Source organism: Notechis scutatus, chromosome 3, assembly GCF_049901735.1.
Source record: "Notechis scutatus isolate UNSWTSFEM ecotype Mainland chromosome 3, rNotScu1.2, whole genome shotgun sequence".
Lineage (NCBI taxonomy): Eukaryota > Metazoa > Chordata > Lepidosauria > Squamata > Elapidae > Notechis > Notechis scutatus.
Window position 1 is genome coordinate 94,543,099 of NC_142011.1, and position 22,990 is coordinate 94,566,088.

Consider the following 22,990-nt stretch of genomic DNA (forward strand, 5'->3'; position numbering starts at 1 on the left):
AATGAAATGGGCCAAACTAATTTGTGGCACAACCCAGTCAGTCTCAGAATTATTTACATCATGTTCTAGGAAACTAGGAAAGATTTAATGAGGTATTTAATTGAAAACCATTGGAATTGAATAATGGAACCCTGTATGTATTTATATCCCACCTTTATTATTTTTATCAATAACTCAAGGCAGTGAACATATCCAACATATCTTCCTCCTCCTATTTTCCCAACAACAACCCTTTGAGGTGGATTGGGCTTAGAGATAGTGACTGGCCCAAGGTCTTCCAGTTGGCTTTCATGGTTAAAGTGGGACTAAAATGCATGATCTCTGGTTTTCTAGCTTGATGTCTTTACCACTAGACTAGGCCAAACTGGCTCTAAACTCATTAACTTCAGACTATGCTAAATTGGGGGGGGGATCATTATGATTAGCATTTAGTTGTCTAAAATTTATTTAGCACCATCTTATTAAAAGTATCTTTATCTGCATGGAAATATTTCGTGCTCTCAGCAATACAGCATTCGTTCAGTCGTCGTGGTTAAAGCTTTCTTGCTGGGAAAAGTAGACGGTTTGCTTTTGTCTTTATTTTTCAGTACGATTATAAACGAATGAACGATTCCAGTCAGACTTCACACATGCAGCTATCGAACTGCTCTTCTTGAATAGATTCTGGGAGCGATCGACCTGGAAATCCTCCTGCACAATCCCCCACCCCAGAAATAAATCGGAGCGGATTTATGACGTAATTCGGAGAAAGTTAGGAGCCGCGAGGCGTCACTTTTTATCCAGTCTGGGGCCTTGCCGCCCTATTTTCTAAATTATTTGCTTTCCTCTTCTCGGAAAGGGCAGTATTAATACCTTCTCTCGAGAGGAGTATTTGGTTCCTAAAACTGAGTCGCTCCGAAGCAGAAATGAAAAAACTGAAATAAAATTGAAGGTACCAAGCCCGTCGTTAAATATAATTAAAATATCTGTGCCCTGAAATTTAAGCAACTCAAGCCTGAAGCCCAGTGAAATGAACGCATTCAGAAATATCTCCCGAATTTTCCTTACACTTTTACTCTTTATAAACTTTTTTTTTTTTTGCATTAAACAGTGCAAACCAATCCAATTGCACCTGGAAGGGCCACTTTGCGAAGGTGAGAGTTAAGTGACTTGGGAAAGATGAGACTATTCAGAAGCACCTTCCAATCGCTTTCTTTCGCTCTGAAATAAGGCTGGGGCTGCGGGGCGAGGAAAGACTGCTTCCCTCCAGAGCAAACCTCCGCCGCCGCTGCCTTACTTAACCTCCTCCTAGAGAAGGGGGCTCAAACTTACAGCCCCCTTCCCCCCCCCCCCATCGCATTCCTAGCTCCCCGCTTCAAAGCAAGGCTAGCCCCAGGCGCAAGCTTTCCTCCCCCGCCGCTAGGGACGACACGCCCTGCGGCAGCCCCTCCCCGCTGGATGCGGCCCAGCCTGCTTCGGCGGGAAGAGGCGCCCCAGCGCTCCCTTGGCCGTTCGCCTGGCCTCAAAGCGGCTCCACTGCCAGAGGTGCCGGTGCCAGCTCCAATTAACAGCGAACAATTAAAAACAGCTCGGCTTCCTTCTGCCCTGCCTCCTCCCCCGCCTGAGAGCACTCTGTCCCGCAGCGCAGAGGGGGTTCTTCAGACAAAGCCTTCGACTGGTTACGGGATTAACCCATTTTCTGGGTTGGTGCAGGACCTCCGGCTTTAAAAGGGGGCAAAGAGCGGGTTTGCGCAACCCCCGAAAATCCAGCCCCTTCGAGCCTCGCGTGTTGCAGCTGGGAAGACAGCCGCCAGGCCTTCGACCGACTCCAGTTAGCTTCTTTTATCCAGAGGGTCGAACGCTGGTTCTAAGGCGCATCTCGGACCTGCTACCCGGCACTACAGCGATGCGCCAGAGGGAGGAGAACGTAGTCCAAAGCCTCGGATTTTCCCGTTTTCCAAAAGGAACCTCGCCTCAGGCTATTTCCTGCACGAGGGTCCGATCCCAAACAACCAGTTTTGTCTTTCTCGCCCCGGGCTCCCTTCCCGCCTTTTCAGGAGTTCAAATTCGTGCGGAGCATAGACCCAACCACTGCATCCTTTTGGAGCAGGCCGAGTTGCACATGGGTTAAGAGAACCGAACAGAGCCCTCTTCGGACAAAAGCTTTCGAAGGGAAGGTCCCGCAGAGTCCCTTCGGTTCTCTGCAATCTTCGGGACCTCTCGGAACCAGGGACGTCGCTTCTCAAACAGGTGTTTTCTCAGCAGTAGCGGGGAAAGAGCCCGCTCACATTTTCCTGAGCATAAGCGCCAAGAAATTCATTGGGGCTAACTGCAGAGTACCTAAGGACCAGGTGGTGCTGTTGGTTTCTGACTTGAACGAATAGGTTTCAACCCTGCTTAAATACATGGTGGGATCACGATTCTCACCACCACCACGAACATTTCAGCTATTTTGTAGAGTGCCATGCTAGCAAGCTATATCGCGTTATCGTTCTGGAGATGTACAATAAATGGAAAAAGGTTTTATCCCACCACAGTGATGGCATTGTACTACTAAGGTTTTCAGATTGTACTTAAGGTAATAAATCTTTCCGATTGTTTTAGTAATTACGATAAATTGTATAATTCCAAAACATCAAGTATGCTTTTTCTTATAGGGAAAATCAATAGCAGAAACTTAAACACCCCCAGAAAACTTTTCTAAAATATATTTCTTCTCAGAAACAGATATGCTGACTTAGCTGAACAGTACTTTCTGGCAAATAGACAAATGCAGTTTTATTTTCCTATAAGAAAGGAAGCTCTATTGAAACAATTGGATTCAAAGTAGCCATAGTTAGATTTGCATTTCAAGCAAATTTTAAGCAAAAAAATTATAAGAAGTCTCCAAATCCAACACCATGCTATCACAAACATTAAACTCTAAAGAAACACCTTATTTTTCAGCAACTTGTCATTGGTAGAGAAGGCAAATCAGACTGTCCTACCTTGCAAAGTTGTTTTAACTTTACAAGACATACTTTAACTTGTTTTAACTTTTCACTTTACAGTCATAAAGTGATATACTTCGTATATTTAAAAGTAAAACATCAAAAGCATATTTTATGCCTTCATTTTACTTGCCTGGAAATGTGTTTATTGAAAAATAGACTAAACTTGATGTGCAAGATAGGAAGGAAGGAAGGATAGGAAGATGTTGCTAAGGAAAGCAAGGAAAAGAAATATATTTGCATTTCCAAATTTCCTAAAGAACTTTTTCAAATATAAAACTGAGACAAGCAGCGGGTACAGGCAATATTTATCTGAAATATAGTTTGAATTCAGTGGCAGGTTACAATCCTAAACATACTGGATGGATTCACACAATCCCGTAAATTGCAAAAACTGGACTGGCAAAACAAACAAACCACATTTTGACCTAATAACCAGTGTGAGATTGGCCCTGTACTCATTTTATATTTCCATGTGCTCCTCAATGAAGGAAATTACATTGAGAAAATCAAGGTTAAATTAACCACAGATTTCTCTCTTTCTCTCTCTGTCCCCCCTTTATCTGTCTCTCTCTCTGTATGTGTGTGTATATAATCCTATGTTTCCCTTAACCTCATAAGAACTTTCTTCTGTGCAATGTATGCTCCTATTCTTCAAAAAACATATTTCGTTTCTGGCTTGAAGGCCAATTTTACAGGTAATATGTTCTTTTTCTTCCTTTAATTCAATAGCCTCTTGACAACAGTAATTTCTGCTAAGATATTTGTTAAATGTTCAAATTAAAAGATGATTTGGGGAAGAGCTGAGAAACTCTGAAATGATCCTACTCTGCAGTTCACAAACTCAGTTGCAAGGGAAAAAAACTGGTGTCCAGCATCCTTCAGGAAATAAGCAAGCATGACTCCCAGTATATGTTTAAGATCCCTAGTGAACAGCCCTTGAGAGGTTGTCTCAAAGAGAATTTATCCTACAACCCACCTGAACTGTAGCTGACCAGATCAACACCCAGAGCTGGGCTCTTCCTTTTCCTAGGCCGGCCTTTCTGGACTGTACCGGTGCCATTGAAGTAAGGCAGGACCAGGCCGCCACCCTTCGCTGCCAGCTCGGTGTAGCTGAGTGACGCCGGTGGGTAGGAGGCTGGGTCGGTGCCCTGGAGCAGGCTCTCAAAATGTGCCCGGCAATAGACCACGTTGTCCTTCATGCCAAAATGGTCGCCTGTCGTCAACGTCTTGTTGCACGTGGTGCAGGTGAAGCAGCTGAGGTGGTAGACCGAGTCCCGGGCCCGCATCACCATCTCCGAAGCAGAGATGCCCAGGTGGCAGCGGGCACAGCGCTGCACGGAGAACCTTCTGGGGAAAGAGCACATGAGTTAGTGGAGACCCGCCAAGAGCAGTGGGGCACCAGCACTTCAGCCCCTCAGGCCTGATTGACTGGGGGTAAAGGAATTGTTTAAAAGGCAGATGGACATCCAGTTTGATGGCAAAGCAAGAAACCAGGAGACCCTGAATTCTAGTCCCACTTTAGGCTCAAAGCCAGCTGGGTAATCTTGACCAGTCTCTCTTATCTGGCCTTAAGAAGCAGGCAATGGCAAAAGAGTTCCCAAAAATCTTGCCAAGAAAGCTGCAAGGAGTTGTCCAGGCAGCTGGAAGAGTCAAAATTGACTCAAAGGGACAAAAAAATTATAAGAGGATGAGAACTTGGATTTAAGTGCTGTAGCTGTTTCTTAAATTTTACATTCTTTTATTTTATATCCACAATCTGGTACACAAAAAAGACTAGGAGAACTTTCACATGTTGGGGCAGAAGAAACACACCATTGTATGAGGGGAAATTACACTGGGCTCAACTACACTTTTTTTGTGAATTGATCCCATTGAATTTTATGAAACTTACTTTTGAAATATGCTTGGGATAAACCCTATAAATCTCAGTAATTTCCCCTGGGGGAAGTTCTATTTTCTTGGGATATCACATAGCCTCAATTTACCAGTCGGCCAAGCATATTGTGTACACCCATCCCGGGTGGTTAATTGATGGTTCAGTTTGTGCTGTAAATACAGCCTGTTTGTACTCCACTAACCCAGAAAATTGGGTTAATGGAGTACTCCATAGTGGGTCTTGCACAATTATTCCCACTTACCTGTTGAACTCAGTGGGGCTACATTTGAATTTACAAGGATTAGGATAGTACTATTACAATTAAGGATAATTCCCTACTATATTTTCACGTAAGTAGGTGCCTTTTCCATCCACCGAAAAAATAATATAGGATGGCAACCTCCACCTCTACACAAACTGTTTATGTAGTGAAGTTTGTACAATGTATTTCATGAAGCAATGGCATTTTATTAAGGAAATCAATGGATTAATTGCACATTTTTAAAGGCTGAACCATTTCAGAAATTGAAAACAAATTAGCATTTTACTGTGGTGGGATGGAGTTATGATCTTGTATTTTTAGGCTATCCCCACCAGACATAGTTTTCTCTGTCCACCAAAATTTCCTCTATCCAACAAAAAAAAAAAAAATGTCCTGCCCTGTGCTGATGAGGAAAATTATCTTTTGGTCATCTTTGCCTGGAAAAATTAGCATAACTAATAATTGAACCCACTGGGCTATTAAATCAGTCTACTTAAGTTTGCAGTGATGCTGGGTTGTTTTATAGCAGAAGGCAGTACTCAGAAATGTCAGCTGGGTTCCCCAAAATAGTATCCCAGAATAAAAATGACAGAGATTCAAACATATGCGGAAGCTCAGCCTCACTTTCTTCTCTCCACTCCCAAACTGACCATCCAAAATATCCCTATTAGCTGCAGTTCCTGGTCTGCAGAATATGCTCTCTGTGTGCGCTCAGGGATGCTCTTTCTGGCCCAATATAACTAAGCTCCTTCGGGATTTCTCACGTGGAGAGAGCATTCACCCGGCAAGCCCAGAAGCCAGAGAGAGGCAAAGCTCCTTTCCTGCAGCATAAAATCAAAGAGCAGCAAAGAAAGAGGGCCTCTCTACCCACTGGCTTAGTGTGGGTCCCCTCCAGGCTAAAGGGGGCTGCATACAGAGTTTTCTTCTTCCCTGAGTGTGGGATTTATTACCACAACAAGGCAGTTTGGCCTGGGGGTATGAAATATGGATCCTAAGCAGGCTCTACTACTCTGGTGCCCAGATAAACATTGGGAATCTTCTATCCATTCGCAGAGGAGCCCCATTCAAGTGAATGGGTAATCTTTGAAAAAAGATATCTCTCTCTCTCTCTCTGTGTGTGTGTGTGTGTGTGTGTGTGTGTAATCAATAATAGCATGCTTTACATTGGCACAGGATCCTTCTTTCATAAGGATCCTATGAAATTGAAAAGCGCAATAGTTCAAAGTCACTCTTAGGTTGTTTGAAAACAGCTAACACTGGGGGGGGGGAAAAAGCTTAAGGTTAATTCTAAGTTTAAGAATGTACGTTTTTGAAAATATCAGAAATAAAGCTAAACACGAAGCATACCCTGGCTCCTTTCTTACTTTCAGTAGGTATAAGGTAAAATTGGCCGTTCTAATCCATCCTTACTCAGAAATAGATCTCAGAGTTCAAGGGTATTTCCTGCTGAGTAAATAAAGAGCGTGGCCCATTTTGTGAACACCTTAGAAGTTTTTGTGAAATCAATAGAAAATGGCTCCAAGGATGCTTGAGGCTCTCCTGGAACACAACAATAAAATGGGAAATTACTCACTCAGCACATTGGGAAGAGAGGCTGATAAAAATTTGAATCTATCTCTTTAACAGATAGGCTATAGCCAGGCTAGTCAAAGGGCAGTTTCTCATTAACAAGCAAAGTAGAGCGGACTACCCAGCGGGAGAGCTTCTGTGCTAAACCTTTCCTTCGAGGTCCTAGTTAAGGAATGAGTAGATCAACAGCACTCCAGCCATAACTCAGGAAAGGACACGGCAGGAGCCCACTGCAAAGAGGAGCTGCAGAGGATATGGTAGGAAAACGACTCTTAACCTAGTTACTTAGTTAACCCGTTTTTTCTGAATAGGCTAAATACATTGAAACATAACCTATTCAAAATGGCCTGCACTTGTGTGTGCTATTCACCCAGCCTTTACTAACACTAACACTAATCCAGTTTAACGGGTTGTGCGAATCCCTCTGCTCATGCATTCCTGACCCGATTAAGCGAACTGCATGAACACACAATCTGTAAGAGTTCACAGGTGCAATGCAAGTAAGAGGTCACTAGTGTTGCAGAGATGTTGCACTGATTCTTGGGGGGAGTATTTGGCAAGCGGCTTTCCTGGTGGCTTGACTTTTGCCCTGTCGCTGTTCTGCTGTTCTAAACAACTGGCTCTTCCTATAGGAAGAAGGCATTTTGTGAAGCTAAATGGAGCAGAGAATAGAAGGCCTTGTTTGTCAGTCGCTTCCCAGCAGTAAGTAAAATGTTTGCATCCCTCTGCCCTGGATTTTTCCACCTGTGCTTCTGAGGGCCTTTTCACACGTATCCAATTCAAAGGGGAATATGCACGTGTTCAAATGATCTTCCATAAGCCAAAAACTGTAATATAGACTTCTCTAGGAGGAAGTGGTGAAAAATGATGGGAGGAACAGATTTAGTACTGTATCTGGGACAGGATTTTAAATCACTTGATGACACTCCTCCCTTTCTTCCAATAGGGGCAAAATATTTGTCTGTTTTTCTGATAGAGGCAATTCACACATTTGATCTGGAAGCATGAGGGGGGAGGGAAGGAAGCACCTGTGTGGATTGCCTTTTCCAACAAGGCAATTGAGTCAAATGCTGGATGTCATTTCTCTATTTTCAGTGGGAAATAAGGTCCTGATATTCCCTTACAATCTTTACCACCCAAAAAGGGGGCATCCAATTAAGTGCCAAGGACATTCATGACTGCATAAACCTGACCTCAAGTAACCAAGAGAGGAAAAGTAACGTGCCCTGCAAATATGTACGAATGCTCCCTAGGAGATTTATTTTTCTCAGGAAAGTACGGAGCCCGTTCATTTACTCAACCACCCCATCTTATTCAACCTACCCCACCCCCAACCGCGAGCTGTTACCTGTAATAATCCTCCTTGCAGTAAATGCTGCCGTCCTTGGCAAAGCAGGTGAGTTCTGACTCCAAAGCCAGTTTACATTCACAACACTTCAGGCAGCGGAGATGCCACTGCTTGTCCACAGCTAACAAGTAGTAGCGGTCGGAGATTTTGCCCCCGCATCCTGCGCACAGGGCAGGCTTCTCGGGGCTCAGCGGAGGCATGTTCTGCAGAGGGAAGCAAACGTCAGCGGGTCGGACAAAATCTTACAAGCTTAATATCTAATTAAGTGTACTATTTCAGCTTTTTTTTAAAAAAAATCAATAGCAGAGATATTTACTATCGAAATCAGAACGCATGTGGCCTTAGCTGAACGCGATTCTACACAAACCTACTGGATTTCCATGTCCTGTGTAGTATTTTAGCGCGGCTTCGTTTCTATGAAGCCCCAAAGAGACTAAGAATTATTTCCTTTGCTTAGATTTTACGGGCGTTGGCTTCATTCCATGTACCTGCGAGTAAGTCTTGTTGAAGTCTATTATATGTAGTTTGGTATAGTTAGGTATAAGCCTTTTTTACTGCACAATAAATCCGGATCCCCTCCATCGGCTGGATTTATCCAACATTAAACTCTCTGGCTTACCTAATACACCACAATTTTTTGGGCTCATTCGTCTTTTCGCCCTGCGTTGGCAGAACGCGGTGGCTGGTCCTCAGGAAACTAAGGACTGCCTAGAAGATGCGGTGGGTAAAGTCAATATTTCTGGCTTAGGTTGGCTTCCGAGAAAGAACTTTTACTGAAAGAAACTGATGGATTTCTCCCAAGCCTAAAGCAGCCTCTGCTTCAAGCAAGAACTGGCAACCTCCCGCTTGCTCCTTCACTTGTCTTTCGCTCCGCACATTGTATAAAGCCGCTTTTGCTAGAAGCCGACATTTTGACGCGGAAGATACTGGTGGCTGGAGGGGTGGTAGTGGTCTGAATCCTAGAGCTGAGTTTCAATGGTAGGATTTACATTCTGCACAGAGAAGATACAACCCTCGGTTCCTTCATCCCGGACCAAAATCCCTTTTCCGGCCTTCGTGCGGTCAAGGGATGCGCCCGAGAGCAGGTCAGAAAATATAGCGAGGGTGAGCTCCGTTGCTTCGCTTCCTGGAAGCGCAAAAGGCTGGTTCCTCTTCAAAGCGCGCTTTGGGGATTCGTATCCGAGACAGATTGGGATGTGAGATTGAGGCAGTGTGCTAGGGATAGGATCTACTGTCCGAGCCATTCACTTTCATATTCCTGACTTGGACTCCATTCCAGAACACATTTTGAAAAAAAGAGTCAGAGTACTGAGGATAAGGAAAATAAGAAAGAAGCATCCTTTCATCTTTTTCTCCCTTCACGGCGTTGTTTACTTAAGGGGAAAGGGTGGGGGAAAAGAATATAAACGATACAAAGTCCTTACTGCCTGGATTTTGATCATGCCCACTAGGAAAGTCAACGGGTAGAAAGGCAGTTCAAGCACGTGGCCTGTTAAAACAGATTGTAAGTTTGTTATATGGAGTTGGGAACTAATCATTGTTTTCAAAAATATCTTTTCCATATTATCTTTGAATTTAAGAGAGGAAAAAGGAATATTTAGACCACTTGGGAAACAACTAAGAATTTCCCACAGATTAAAAATATAAACGGTTGAACCTACCAAGTACAAGAAATAGTGGCAGAACCACAAACAAAACAATGATTTTGGTTCCCCATACCCCTTTTCTTCTTTATTATTTGGGTTTTTCTCCGCTCTCCCCCCCAAATAAAGAAACTGAAATGATAACGAAACTGTTGCCTTAATAAATTTGGTCTCTGCTGTACTTGGAGGGGAGTCCAATTCAAAGTATCATAACTTTTGGTAGACCCTTACTTGTATTCTTCATGAATGCACTGAAGATCTTGGGATTTCGAAGCAAAGGAAATAAATGTCCTTGTTTACCTGTCACACACACACACATCCCTTTTTTTTTGCAGCTGGGGTTCCTCGACTTAAGAGTTTTGGAATCTAATAAGAAACTCTTCCGCTTTTCTGCTTAACGCTCAGAACTACTCCCATTATTAGGTATTTTAAAAGAGAAAAATAAATCTGAGAGTGGGGTAGGAAGGAGATTGTCTACTGAGCCCTGATTGTTCCATTTTGTCAATTTGGCTAGGCCTCAGTGCTACTTTTTACAAGTTGTAGCCTTTAGAACGAACTAGAGAAGTGAAGCGAGGATAAAAGTTTGTTTCTTTCCAATACAAGAAGTTAGAATGAATCTCCAGCAGCACTCGAACACTATCACTACAATTAATGTTTGAAAGCCCCCAAATGCATAATTATCCCCTTTTGCACTTATTTTTACAAATGATTTGGAATATAAAAGACATCGTAGTCGTTCCAAAGGGTATCGAACTCACTTAGGAGTAATTTTGTTAGCCCTCAAATCTTCTAAACAATTTCGTTCTGGAGCCTGTTGGGTTTAGGCTCCCTTGCCCCTTGAAAGCCCTTTCTTTTTAGAGGCACTCATTAAAAGCCTTTCTTCCAAACTTAACTCAGAAAATAAATGACATTGAGCCTCGCGAGGTTATTTCTCATTTCATGAAACTGCCTTGAAAACGAGTTTCAAGTGCCTTGTTTTCAAGATGGCAAATCGCAGCTTATATTCTCGATTTAGGCAAACTTTCCTGAACTTGCTTCCCAATCTTGATAGGGGCCGGGCTTGTGAAAGTACCGAAACTTGATATTCAAACAATTGGGTAAGAATCCAAACATCTTAAAAACACTTTTTCAAGATGAAAGTTAGCTAGGGAAAGCTAGACGGGCGATCAGGGGGGAGGATGGCAAATCGACTTTAATCAGTTTCATTCGGGAGCAACGCCTCCCTTTCCCTGGAGAATGTTTTTTGGAGATGCTGCGCCAGGTCCTGCTCACCCGCCTGCGCACGCACAAACAAAACACCCACACTTTTACAAAGTAGATTGGGACTTCAAAACCTGACCTTAAAAACTTAACAGAATTTACTCCTGAATAAAATATTTTTTATGATCGCGCTGTAATGCTTATCTCTGAGCTTGTTTGTTGTGTTTCTTTTTAAATAACCCAAATGTAGAGGGGGGAAAATGTGATTTTAAAGTAGGGGGAAACTGGTTAACATCTTTTTTAAAAATGGAAACTACTCTTTTGAAAAAGATATCTGGAAGTGAGACTTGAAGAACGTCTCGCTGGGCGTTCTCAGATACGCGCGCACGCGCCCACAAGACATTCCAGTGTCCCTGGGAGGTTCCGGTTACCTTACTTCTAAGATTGGGAGGGGGGGTCTTTCTCTCCCTCATACACACAAAATCCACCCTTCCATCTCCTCTGTGAAAACTCCCGACTTTTTCGCCACTTCTTACCGCTTCCCGGCCATTCATCTGTCCCGCTTTAGCCAGGCGGGATTCGGTCTTGGTCCGCCTCTCCATCTCCTCCATGATCCCCTGGATGTGGCCTCCGGAGATGCCGTGGAAAAGCATGGCTGGGGAACGGAAGGGACACGCGTTTCCTTCGGCTCGGCACCCCACTATTTCCATATACAGGCCCCAGAGTCTTGGTTTAGAGCATCCGAATCGCCGGGCGACGGGACGAGCCCGCAGGAGAAGCTTCGTGGCTCCGGAGAGAAGGCAGGTAGCAGCCGAAGACTGGGGGAGGCTGCCGAGCGGCGGCTGGCGGGGATGATATTGGGGGTCTTTCCCAGCCTGGCCGGTGTAAAAGACTGGGCTCCTTCCTGAAGAAAGGGCAGGCAAGGAACGGGACGGACCCAAAGGGGAGGGGAAGAAGGGGAAACGGGGAGGGGGGGAGAGAAAAAGAACGCAGACACGAAGTTGAGGCTTAGGCAAACAGAGACAACAACAACAACAACAACAACGAAAAAATGGATTATGGAAAAAAAGGGGGGAGGATGGGGGGAGAGGTTACAAGACAAAGAAAAACCAAACAAGATAGGGAAATGGAGGAGGGGACAGGTTAAAGCAGAGATCTCCGTTTGCTAGAAAGTTCCTGTTGCTCTCGCTTGGATGTGGGACTGCTGTTTGCTGGAGCTCTGTCCAATTTGTTGGAGACAGAAGCCAACCCAGTTTGGATAATTCAGGAGGAGGAGTCCTCACCCAAGAGCTGCCACCAGCTCCTCCTCCTCCTCCTGCTCTACAGACAACAAAGAGCTGTCAAACTTCGCCAGCCCCCACTGTGATGGGCAAGCAGTGACAAAATATTCCGGAGGAGTGGGTGGGAGAGGGTTTAGACCCCTTCTTTCTATCAACGGTAGGGAGGGGATAAGAGGCACCTCCCGGGGATCTTTCAGATAAGTGGATGGGGAGGGGGGGTCTAGACTCTACTCCTGTGCCCCCATCCGCCCATTCTTCAGCTTCTCCCCCAACCCCCTGGCATACGGAGCTCAAATTCAAATATTTTTTTACAATGAAAAAGGGTGGGGGAAAGAAATAGGAAAGGCAAATCTTTGAATGGAACTTGGTTGGAAAGCTGTCCCTGATGGAAGGGAGAAAGTTTAGTGGAACGGGTGGACAGATGGACAGACATGAAGAGGTCAGGAAAAATTCAAAGAGACTGGCTTTTTCAGTGACTATAAGATACATAAGTAACATGCCTTACATGCCAGCAGAAGATTTAAATATAGGCACAGGTTTTAATTCTACACTTGCTGAAGGAACTCAGTTAAGTTTACTTTTCAGAGAAAGTGAATGCTGTTTCATATTAATATTTTATTTTAAAGCATCAGCTCTTTTTCTACTTCTAATATCCCTGTAGAGCTTTTATGGTAAATAATTCTTGCTAAGAAACAAGAATCAGAGAATTGATACCCCTTGGCACCAATTCCTGTCATTTTGGTAGAACCCTTTGCAGATGGACTAAGATGGCCTTTCTCTTTTCTTCTAGGGAGAAATGTTCTCTAAAATCTCACGGTTTAATTGGTTTCACCCAGCTACAAAAAGAGATACAATATTTGAAGATGCTAGGAGGATGGGAGAGGGAACTAATTGAAGAAAGTTAACTGAGAGCTAAGAAAGATAGGGACTTAGTGCTGTATCTTTTGGCAAAAGTTTGAAGAATATCAAGTTTGGGATGCCCACAAAGATGAGAGATTTAGTAGGAAGTGCTTTGCACAGTGATCTCTTGAGATTGAGATGGGCTTGCTCATTGGATGAGCTGAGTGAATGATTCTGATGCTAAATTTGAGAATCACAAAGAGTTGATCTTCAGGCAGGCTTAGCGAAGGAAAAAAATAAGAGATTCTCTGCCCCTTCTGTTTTTTCCCTTTTCCTTTGAAGTTTGGGCCAACCCACCATCCTTTTGGATGGAATCCAGATTTTGGAAATCAGCGTCTTAGGAAACCACACGATTGGCTGCCTGCATTTTTTTTTCATGGCTATTTTCTCTGCCCAGGGACAGGAAGTGGAACTTTTCTTTTATTGCTTTAAAAAAAACATTACTTTTGACTTAGGGATGAAGGAAAATAAACTCCTTTATGTACCTGTCCATCACACATCCAAATTCAAGAGCAACAGTCAGGGAAAGTGTTCTTTGACTCTGAATAAGTCTCTCTTTCTTCATTTAAGGAGAACCTGAAAGAACTACAGAGCAGTTCCATGGGGCAGAGAAATCCAAACAAATGAAATAAAGTGTGCACTACTTGTGCCACTTCCTTTTTCTTTCTTTTTATTGGAACTTGAAGTCCAGGACAGCAGGACTGTATGCTGATGTTAAGTCAGATTAGTCTGAGAAGTTGAAAAAACATCCCAGAGGGAAACAATAGCAAATAACTTCCTTATTGTTCCTTTAAAAACTATATGGACATGTCCATGAAGTCACCCAAAATCTCAAAAAAAACTTGAGTTGACTTCCTGCAATCAAGAGATAAATGTTGAGTTGGGAAAAGAAAGAATCCCAAACAAGTATTCTAAGAAGTACTGTGGGGAAAAAAAATTAAGAATACAGATTTGATCCTTTGTCCACCATCTACTACATCAATATCCCCCCAAAAATGAATGGTCAAGAAGGAGTCAGCTGTAAGAATGAAATGATGAAAGGGACATGACTCTGCTCCTCTTGAACCCCAAAATAGAATTTCCATTGATTTGAATAGAGCAAAAATCGCCATCCAGCAGAGCACCACTGCAGGAAAGTTGGGTTACTGGGCTTAATTATCTTAACTCCCACTCCCCAATTAAATGTCAGAGGTTATGTTTGTAGGGCTTGCTTACCCCTAGTTAGCTTTACCATGGGTGACTGAATTAATTCAATGTTCAGGCTTCTCTGTGTACTCTGAATCATAAACAGGCTGGACTAAAAATGTGCTTGGCTTGCATGAAATTACTTAATTGTTTTCAACATGCAACAACCCAGGGCTGCTCTAGTTTGGCCCCTTCCTGTTCATTTTGCTCAGCGGGATTCTGGACTTCTGCCCCAAAGTCCTATCCTGGCAGGTCTACACAGTAATGGACTCTAATTGTGTCCAAATAAATGTGCTTACTAAAGCGATCTTACCTTGTGAACTTGGGCATACCTGCTCAGAAATGAGTTGAGTTTAATTTTAGTGCATGCTAATTATTAAGTCCAATGTGCTTGATGAGAATTAATGGGGTTCAATATAAATATGGTGAATGTGCTAGTAGGAACAATCTTATCTTATTAGAGTGCAATTTGTTCTTGACTGCTCAGGAGTAAGCCCAAACTTATTTTTATGACTGCCATCCTCAGATAATTGGGTGAAGTGATCTACAATTACATATGCCCAATTCTGTACAAGCAAGTAAGTGTTAGTGCATTAAATCAGCTTATTTTTGAGTGGCCTTGAATCAGAGTTAGGGCAACACCTTGTAACTAAGACTCAATAGAATAAAGGGCAGGGGCTGGGAAAGAGAAATTATGTCTTATGTCACCTCCTGCCCTCTAGTTTTTCTGAACTACTGGTCAATGGGTCACTGACTACTGGACCAGTGGTGATGGAATAGTAGATCAAGCCAGCTGGAAGACTCCAGGCTGGGAAAGCCAGGTTAGAGTTTGGACATAACATAAAGGTCTTATGCAAAAATAGTTAAAGACTTTTTTTTAAGCTGAAGTGGAAAGCTAGGCCAAGCTACATCCTTTATTTCTATTATTTAGACACCCCCGTGGTTACATAAGAATAAAAAGTAAAATCAAACTTATAGTATTGAAGGGAATTTGCTTTGAAGTGGAATTAATGGTTCAGTCAGTTTACTAATTTTTGTCATTATTTTTGTCCACCAAAAGATTCTTTTCTATCAGTATTAATTGCCCTGGTTGATCACTGTTGGAAACCAGATTCTTAACTGGATCTGTGCTACATAGGGTTTTTTTTTTCCCCATGAGCAATGTTTCTCTACCCACCTGAACATGAAGAGAAAGTAGCCCAAGGAACACAAACCCAATACTTATTTTTATGCTTAAATCTTCCTTGTAGAAGTAAGAAGAAAGCAGCCCCATTCCTGAACTTCTACTGAAACTAGTCATCCTAGTTGAAAATGTCATCCTGAGTAGCAAATGTGCTGATGTGAATGAAGAGCAGCCAGAAACCCGGGCTAAACTAATTGTCTGCCCTTGTGTTAATCAATTCTCAGCTAATCTTTTTTCTATCTTTTTTTCCCCCTGCCCTTTCCCTTGGGAAGATTTAGCCCAATGGGAACCTTTCTTTAAGGGAATCCATCGTTTCCAGCTCCTGCAATCTCTGCCTGCAAATAATCAGGAAAGGGAAAGGGCCTGAAAGACCTCAACACCCACAAGAAGGAATGTGCAGGATCAGAGGAAAGGCCTCACTAGCTGTTCATACAAAGGCCAAAGGGCCCCACACTGAGAGCATTAGCAGTCAGAGCCTGTACACCTTTGGTATAGCCAATTAAATGCCCGGTAATGGAAGGTGGTTCCCTATCAATAGCTGTCAGTTATCCAAACTTGGCGGTGTCATCAGGGCAAGACCTTAGGACAAAACCGCGAGTCCCGCCCCCTTTCCAGGGAAAGCTGTAGGAGGGTCCCTAATGAAACAGACTGGGAGAAACAGGACATAATAAAGGGCATTCATTGTAGTTTTGCTTGCACAACATGCTTACCTGATTAAGCATGTTGTGCAAGCAAAGAACATGTGTGGTACAACATGCTTACCTGATTTAATGATAAAGGGTTATCCAGCTGTACAATTAGCTGTAATGGCTATATTGAACTATGCACAGAGCAAGAGGGCTTGGTTCACCCAACATACTAAGCCCTAACAAAGTATGACTCAGGCAAGAGTAGCAACTCAGTCTTTGACTAGACTGACTAAGCATCTTATGTGACTGTGGACCACATCCCTGAAATCGGTCTAATGGACTAAGCTACATCATTCCTTCTCTAGATGCCTTGTTTGCCTCTCCTCCCCTGCCCCCCCCCCCCACCAAGAACACAATAGGAACACAGAACATATCTTTCTTGTTCCCTCTTTGCTTCTCTTTTCCCCTCCCGCCCCTCCCCCATGAAAAAGAAGAAACATGTTAAAGTAAAACGAATACAATGGTAAGAGCAGAAGGAAACCCTTCAAGAATTACCGTCTGTTTGAAAAGAGAATTATGGGATCCCTTTGTCTGGATTATGCCACAAATGTTGCCTTAGAATGGGGGACAAAAACATTCAACTCTCGTTTTTGTTCCCCTCCCCCCAACAAACTTCTCCCTTAAGGCACTATAACGATTCACATTGAACTGAATATACACGTTTCGCTATATTGAATAATCACGACTCTTTTTTGGGGGAATACACAACTTTTTTTCTGAGACGTTTGGCATATTCAGCCTCCTGGCAAGGCCGTTGTGAACATCAAGATAAAATGTAATGCTTACAGTCGGTGTGAGTAGTTCCCCGGGAAGCCTGCCCTGGACCATTAGTACGGCTTGTCCCGCAGGTAAAGCGCCTTTGGGACCATGCTGGTTGGTTTCTAGCCCCCCTGCTGTCTCCAAAACTTTCCTACCTCAGGTGACCAGTTTCCAACCGCCTTTGTTGGCAGCTAAAGGCAATTCTCCATTGTTCACCTTGCCTCTTTTCCAAACCCTTTCTTCCTCTCCTCTCCTCTCCTCTGCTCTCCACCCCACATCTCTTTTTCTCTCCTTGGGAAGGAGGAGGAGAAGAACGAGGCAAAGGAGCCGCCTCTGAAGAAAATCTCTCTCTCTCTCTCTCTCCTCTCTGTGTGTGTGTGTGTGTGTGTGTGAAGGCAAGAAACAGAAAAGGGTTGCTTGAAAGGGAGGGCAAAGACCGATGGGAAGGCCTTCTCTCCCCTTTGATGGAATGCAGAGAGGCAAAAGGCAGGTGAATGCCAAAAGTACGAGAAAGAAAACCCAGCTTCCCTGGCCTCCATACATACAGGGGGCCGATGGTTGCAATTATTCTCAGAATGGAGACTTTTTTGGACAGGATTCTACAAAGAATCTTCTATTAAAATGGTGAAATAGCAGAGGGCGACCAAGGGTGTTTCAAAGAACCCAGCTGGGCAGTTATACCACAGCAGGCATCTCAGCTCCGCGCCGAAATCTCAGAGTTGTAAGAGGAATCGGTAGAGATCGGAGAACTGCTTGAAAGACTAGCCTTGACCAAGAACGTGACGCGGATGTCTCTGCGAAGCCGCTGGAGTTGAGCTAGGCAGGAAAGAGATTTTACATAAAGGCGGGGGAAGGGGGGGAGAGAAGAGAAATTGTCTTTCCAGGCTGGACGAAGAGGTCGCAACAGCTTGCCAAGGGGCAAATCCCTCGACGGATGACAGCTCGAGGGCACCGGACGGTGAGCCTCACAGCGAGCGTCGAAACAAAACACTTGGCAGCGAGCCGGGGAAAAAGAAGCTGCGCTTTGGCAGAAGCCAGAAACTTGCTCCGAGTGGACAGACAGACAGACCAGCACTCACACATATCCGAAAGATTATCGGGAAGACAAAGGGCTGAGCCGCAGGCGGATCCAGCAGCTTGATTTTTTTTTTTTTTTTGATTTTTTTTTTGCCTCCAGGAAAATATATTCGCGAGAGGATTAAGAGCCGCCAAAAAAACAAAAAAAGTAGAGGAGAATATTTTACCTCACACGGTTCCTCTCTTATTCATGCTCTTTACCCGGCCCAAGATTCCCTTTCACCACCCGCATCTGAGGCAATCGCGAAAAGCGAATGGCTTGGCTTCGGCCCTTCTCTTTTTATTGAAAGGGGCTCAAGTCGAGACAATGGGAAAATCGTGTGCGCGAACTCTGGCCTGGCAGGAAATGATGCGCAGCGATCTCAGCTGGACCATAGCGGTTCTTTCCTAGTTGTTCTTTCAGAGTCCAACTCAAGCTTTCTTTCTCCCCTCTTCTAGTCTTACTGGCTTCTCGACCTTTCCATGCACTTGAGGGAACTGGCTTTAAGGCCTCGAGAGACGGCCCTGAGAAGTTCCCGCTTCTCCCTTGGCCACTGACTCTCGCCCAACTGAGCTCCACAGCGGGCAACCCACCCCAGGTGTCGTTGATATGAAGAAGCGATTCCGAGGCCAGAGTTTTCCTTCCCGGAATGGGGCGGCCTTCTTCCCAACGGGCCTAGTTTGGCTGACCAAGAACCTATTTTAATAGCCTCGTCCGTACTCTTATTTTAAACCCCTTTTGGGTCCAGAAGTCCTGAAGGAGAGAGCCGGTTTGAGAATATTTTACCTCACACGGTTCCTTTCACACTCATGCGCTTTACATGCGGAGCAGGAGACGGCCCAAGTCTCCCTTTCACCACCGCCTCAGAGAAAAATCTTGAGGGATCCTGAGGGATTTAGCCCGCCCTCCTCACCCTTTCGCTTACTTTCCCTTTGACGAAAAACTGCCCTATTGACTGAGGCGAGCTCGCCCAGGGTACCTTGCTCGGAAGCGCTAACCCCAGGCGGCCGAAAGGGAACAGTCCGCGGCTGCCAACTTCAGAAGCGCGATTACAGAAAGGAAGGTGGTCTCCGTCCAAGTCTGGATCCGTGTCTCCCTCTCTCCTCCCCCTCCCCCCTCCCCTGCGCTTTCTCCTTCGCTCCTGGTCGCTTGGCAGCAGGGATGCGCCTGAGCTGAGGAGCGCCTGTTGCCAACCTGAGGCAAAAGCCCGCAGCTTCCCAGAGCGCGTCTCGAGCACACCGCCCGCCAAAAGAAAAGGTCTTGAAGGGAAAAGTGGGGAAGGAAAGAAGAGAAAAGAGCTTGAGGAGAAAAGTGGCGGGAGAGGGGAAGGGAGAGAAAAGGGCCTGAGGAGAAAGGTGGGGAAGAAAAGAGCGGGAAAGGCGGGAGCAGCGCTCTCAAGGGAGTCTCCAGGAGGAGCAAAAATGGATCAGCCGGGCTAATAAGCGAAGAGAATCTACTCCTCTCTTGGCTGCCCGCTCACAAGTCCAACGAGGCGCCCGGTCTGGGCAACTAGAGAGAGGGAGAACAAAATCCTCAAACCCCCGGCAGAAGAAGAAAAAACTGAGGAGCGGGGAGGGGGGGAGAGATCCTTTCCCTGGCAGACGGTGCCTAACCATAACCTTGCTGAAGTTCCGTAGTCGGGTTCAGATAAAAGAGACTCAGATGAACGCAGCTTCATTATCTACATGTTAACCCCCTCGGACAGATACCTGCCTGGGTTGTTGCACTGTGTGGTGCCCGTTACTAGGTTTCAAAGAGCGGCAGCAAAGATTTAGCGATTCTAGAGAGGTGTTGATTTTGCCAACTCTCCCGCCCCACCACCCCCAAGCTGGTTCTTTCTTAACGAGGAATAAAGGGGACGGGTTTGGGATGGCGTGGAGGGGAAAGAGAGGGCAGGAAGCAGTGATGTAACCGGGAGACGGAGGTTGGTCCTTGTTTCTAGCAAAGGGTTCCTGTGCTAATTAAAATAAACAAGCGGAGAGCTGTACAAAACGGGGCAAGAGCAACTCGGAGAAACCCTTCCTCTCCTTTCTTCCCTTCCTTCCCCTTCGTTACTCCTCCTCCAACATTAAACGGATAGCAGTTTTTCACCCCTTTCCAGCTTCTTTCTCGTTTACAGTGCTGTCATATTCCAAGCCGTCAGAAAAGAAATAAAACCCACAGTAGAAAGGCGACGTCCTACCTGGAAGTATCCAGTCCGCAATCAGCTATCGGGTATTAAAGGCAGCCCTGCCGGTCAAGGGAAACAGTAGAGCCACGACCATGATTGGAATCTACTGGTGAATGAAAATGACAAATCTCGCTCGTTCGCTCTCCCCCACCCCACTTTCCCCTCCAATAGAGGGATCGAGGGGAGGGATCGAGGGATTCCGGGGTGGGGGGGGGGAGGTGTCTATCCTTCAGTTTACCAGGAGTGAAATCTAACTGAGGGTTTTGACGGAAATATCTCAGTTTCCATTCCTGTCTGTTGCCTTTTTGGACTGGAAGTGTGCATGCGTTATAAGAAAACTAGGGGAAAGCGTTGCGGGACGTCTAAAGCGAACCACACCTCTCGCTCGCTCGCTGCTGTCAGTCTAACACGAGCTGATCTATTGATGCGCGGAAGAGACCTCGCCGGCCAATTAAAGCGCAACTTATTTATGGGATCGTTCGTCTACACATGCACACCCAGCAGACCTACAACGCTGCCCATTTACAAGCGAGTCCCTCCCGAGATCCGTGGAGTGAATGGTGGCTTTTTCTTTAGGGCTACAGACACAACTGATTGTGGCAAAACAATAGGGATGAAATGCCGGCATTAGAAAACGCCGTAAAAAAAACAAAAAACGAGGGGATTTTCCTCTTGATAGGGACCCCGAAAACGTGACGGACTTATCCAGCATTAAACCACTCAGGTGGAAATCCAAGGTTTTCCGCCAGGCATTGGAGAAGATCGACTGCGCAAAACCCCGGTAAATGGGTTGGTTAGTTTGTGATAGCCCCAGTTCGTTCTTCCTTATCAATCTCGCAACAAGCGTATCCTAATTTCAAGGCAACAATCCTAGACAGTTAGGTAGGCGTCTGTCCAACTGATTCCCTTCTGCTTAGGCCGTGTAAAAGATCGCGCTGCATGGGCGTTAATTTGAAACTTCGATCCTACACGGGTGTATAGGACGAACCCTGAAATAAGTACAAACGTCAAAGTAACGTGCATTTGGTGTTGGTTTAAAAAATACAGGCTTTCTGCCTGAACATGATTGGAGGAGGGTGGTGGTGGATAAATGATTAATACTGAGGAGAGATAACTCCCAAGTGAATATGAAAGAGATTTCGCTCAAAATAGTTCTATGTTTGCAGCTTCGTTTTCTAAAAATCCATTTTTATTTCCGATTTCCTTCAAGCAGCTTGTTCAGATTTGCGAAGAAAAAATTAAAAAGTAGAGAATATATTCATGGGGGTTGGAGAGAGGGCTCTCTTCTAGTTTTGTTAGAGAAGATCAATATAATTAAGTGACTTGTTTATTTTCAACCTTCCTAAATCTATATTTTAGATATTCTTGCCGTTCGCAGTCACCCTACTTCATCAATGTCAAAACCAAAAGGCAAGGTGTAGCCTTGACCTAGCACTGTGGTGTCCCATTAAATCTTAAAGGGGCAGTATTGAGGAGTCTTAATTTTGCCAGGATCGCCTCGGCATTTATGTGTCTGATGACACATAGAAGCTCCAGGGGCAACATTAGAAATGGAACGGTATAGTCATTCTTAAAAAGCCCGCTCCTTCAACCCAAATAAATGCTAAAAGGCATCTGATTATTTTGGCAATGATTTTGTGTATGCCAAGTAAAACAAGTAAAGACCCCCTCCCGTTATTCCTCCAAAGTCTTTTATCTTCTCCCCACCAGCTCCCAAGTTAGTTGTACTCTTGGTCGCGGAAAGCAAATGCATACAGACCGAGAAGACGGAGCAAACGCTGGTACCACTTCCAAACACCCAACATTTGTGTTCCACAGAGAAATGTATGCACGCGTGCACCGTCAGAGACCGAGCGAAAATAAGGCCACCTTAAGCATCTCGAGACCGTTGCTCTTCTCCTTAGTCAGAATACCTCAAGAATAAGGTTAGATTCTTCCTCCCCCACCTCTCAGAGCACCCACCACCTCATGCCTAATGAATTCGACCCATAAGGTAGTCGACTGACGGGTTGTACTACTTCATTCCGCTCCCAGGTGAGCAAGGGAACACCATCTCTTAAATAGTTCCTAAAGTTTAAAAACCACAACATAAAATAAATAGACCCACTCAACATCGTCCCCTTTCCAGGGTGCGTTACTTTACTCTTCACAAAGCTCTGCTTTAGACAACAGAGGGGGTCAATAGAAAAGAGGGGTGTCGGGGAGAGGAGGACATTCTCAAGCACAGCCCCTCACCTGCAGTCTGAAGTGGTACGGTCCCAGATTATACCATCTCAAACCTAGGGCTTCCCGCTACTGTTCCTTCGTCTCCTTCGTCACATGGTGTCCTCAAACTCTCGTTGGAGCCCCGAGCAGTCCCACGGGAGGTTACGCCTCGGTTATGTTCTCTTTTCCCGGTTCTCACTTCTTTGTGGGAACCAGCTCCCCACCCACGCCTGGTGTTCCTCGGCGGTTTTAAAAATGAAAGGAAGAAGATTATAATGCTATTATACCCATATTTGCAACGCTTTATTTTTGGCTTTTTAAATAGATTAAAAACGCTTTTGGGGAGGAGGTCTTATTTTACACACACGCATACAGAAATAATAAACCACCTTCCTGTTCCTAAATGTCCGTCCCAGATTACAATGAACAAGCTCATAGCTTGGGATCCACGTCCAAGATAAAGCTGGCATTAGAAGGGAAGCAGAAATCTATTCTTGTTTCTTCTCTGACAGATATTTTTAAGGAGACAAAATTGGACTGTAGCCTGGGACAGCGAAGGAGCAGGGTTACAGATTTCATGCAAGATTTTATGTTTTCTCCGCCTGAATAGATGGAGCTTAGAGAAAAGGCAATAGGGAGATCACTGAAAAGGGAACAATGGAAGTAGATGTCTTCTATGTATCAGATAAAAG

At 44.7% G+C, this 22,990-nt stretch overlaps 1 protein-coding gene across 4 annotated transcripts in view; it reads right to left on the minus strand.

Annotated features, from left to right (window-relative positions):
- LHX9 (LIM homeobox 9) overlaps window positions 1-22,562 on the minus strand; it is a 45,165-nt gene extending 22,603 nt beyond the window's left edge. The window contains exons 1-4 of one of the 4 annotated variants that reach the window (XM_087960784.1): window positions 22,329-22,562; window positions 11,407-11,774; window positions 8,028-8,230; window positions 3,949-4,319 (exon numbers count right to left, since the gene is read on the minus strand). In XM_087960784.1, coding sequence (XP_087816910.1) covers window positions 3,949-4,319; window positions 8,028-8,230; window positions 11,407-11,580 — 748 coding nt within the window. In that variant the 5' untranslated portion in view covers window positions 11,581-11,774; window positions 22,329-22,562. Of the gene's footprint in view, window positions 1-3,948; window positions 4,320-8,027; window positions 8,231-11,406; window positions 12,246-22,328 lie in introns of those variants that run through there. The other 3 variants (XM_087960787.1, XM_087960785.1, XM_026671708.2) reach the window with 3 other exon arrangements.
- Between the last annotated feature and the right edge of the window lie 428 nt (window positions 22,563-22,990).